Source organism: Pteropus vampyrus, unplaced genomic scaffold, assembly GCF_000151845.1.
Source record: "Pteropus vampyrus isolate Shadow unplaced genomic scaffold, Pvam_2.0 Scaffold539, whole genome shotgun sequence".
Taxonomy (NCBI): Eukaryota; Metazoa; Chordata; class Mammalia; order Chiroptera; family Pteropodidae; genus Pteropus; species Pteropus vampyrus.
This window is the reverse complement of record NW_011889320.1, coordinates 649,483-650,641: the sequence shown is the minus strand read 5'-3', so window position 1 is coordinate 650,641 and position 1,159 is coordinate 649,483. Positions and strand designations below refer to the sequence as shown.

Below are 1,159 nucleotides of genomic sequence, written 5' to 3'. Positions count from 1 at the left end.
GCCGTCTGGATGGGTTGCAGCTTCTTGGCAGTGTCTAGGGCCTGGGCTGCCTGGCGGTTCCAGAAGGCTGGGTCTTCCTCCTCAACTGGCCGAGGGGAGAGGGGATCGGGTCAGCCTTGGGGAGCACCGTGTGTGTGGGGAGCGGCTGGGCGGCACCTCGTTACCTGGGATGACGCCGAGGGAGAGCCGTAGCCCCAGGCCCAGCAGCAGCAGCAACACCCAGGCTCCCTGCATGCCTGTGGGATGGCGGCGAGGCGGCGGGGCTGGGACTCTGGAGGGGCTGGGACCCTGTCGAGGCTGGGACCCGGGCAAGGCCGAGGCGCCAGAGTACCAGCTGCAGTGCAAGCTGCCTGGGCTTATATAGGTGGAGGACTTCTGCTTGGTAGTTAAAGGCTTCATGTCCCTCCCAGTGCCCCAGGCAGCCACCCAGATTCAGCCTGAGTCCTGGTGTCTGGAGGGAGGTGATAGCGTGTGAGTAAGCCTTGGGGCAGGTGTCCTGAAAAATGCAGGGCTAAAAATGCTAGGCCTTCTGCACAGGACAGGTCCCAGCTACCTTCCCAAGGTAGAGTGGGGCCAGGGAGCAGATGCCCTGTGGCTGAGGTGTATTTGCAGTGTCCTGATGGAGGCCTCCCTAACCCTCTGCTCGCATAGTCATAGGGGACGCATCACTCCTTCGTTCACCTGATTCGTTCAGTATTTCTGAGAGTCGGTTGGGGCCAGGCACAGTTCTGGTGCTGAGAAAGCTGGAGTACAAGGCACTGGGTCTGAGCAGGGGCCTGGTTTGGCTTCGCGATGGTGTCCTGCCATCTACATGGCTTCTCACCAGGCTTGGCCTGGGCTGGAGGGAATGCCCGGGAGCCTGGGCCCAGAGTCTTGTGCTGTGCAAAAGGGTGGGGTGGTAGTGACCCGGAGTGGGGACCTTGCCTGCATCTCCAATTACCCCGAGCTAGGCTGGGCCAGCATTGCTGCCCGCGCCTACAGGGGGCAGGCCGGGAGGGGCCCACCGCCTGTACAGGAGGTTGACCTCTGACCCTTGGACAGGTAGATAGAACCCAGGGGTGAGTCTGCTTCCTCAGAGAGAGGCTATGGAGGACCACAGGCACAGCCTCTGATGAGGTGCTAAGAGCTTCCAGTAGCCCCAGGCCGGGTTCAGAAGCAT

At 62.0% G+C, this 1,159-nt stretch overlaps 1 protein-coding gene across 1 annotated transcript in view; it reads right to left on the bottom strand.

Annotated features, from left to right (window-relative positions):
- Positions 1 to 164: 164 nt before the first annotated feature.
- The window catches only part of LOC105308020 (intestinal-type alkaline phosphatase-like), a gene marked incomplete at its 3' end in the record, with an annotated part of 2,875 nt that continues 1,880 nt past the window's right edge, over positions 165 to 1,159 (bottom strand). Inside the window, exons 9-10 of the mRNA XM_011383723.1 lie at positions 824 to 878; positions 165 to 236 (exon numbers count right to left, since the gene is read on the bottom strand). Of these exons, the coding sequence (XP_011382025.1) occupies positions 165 to 236; positions 824 to 878 (127 nt within the window). The remainder of the gene's footprint in view (positions 237 to 823; positions 879 to 1,159) is intronic.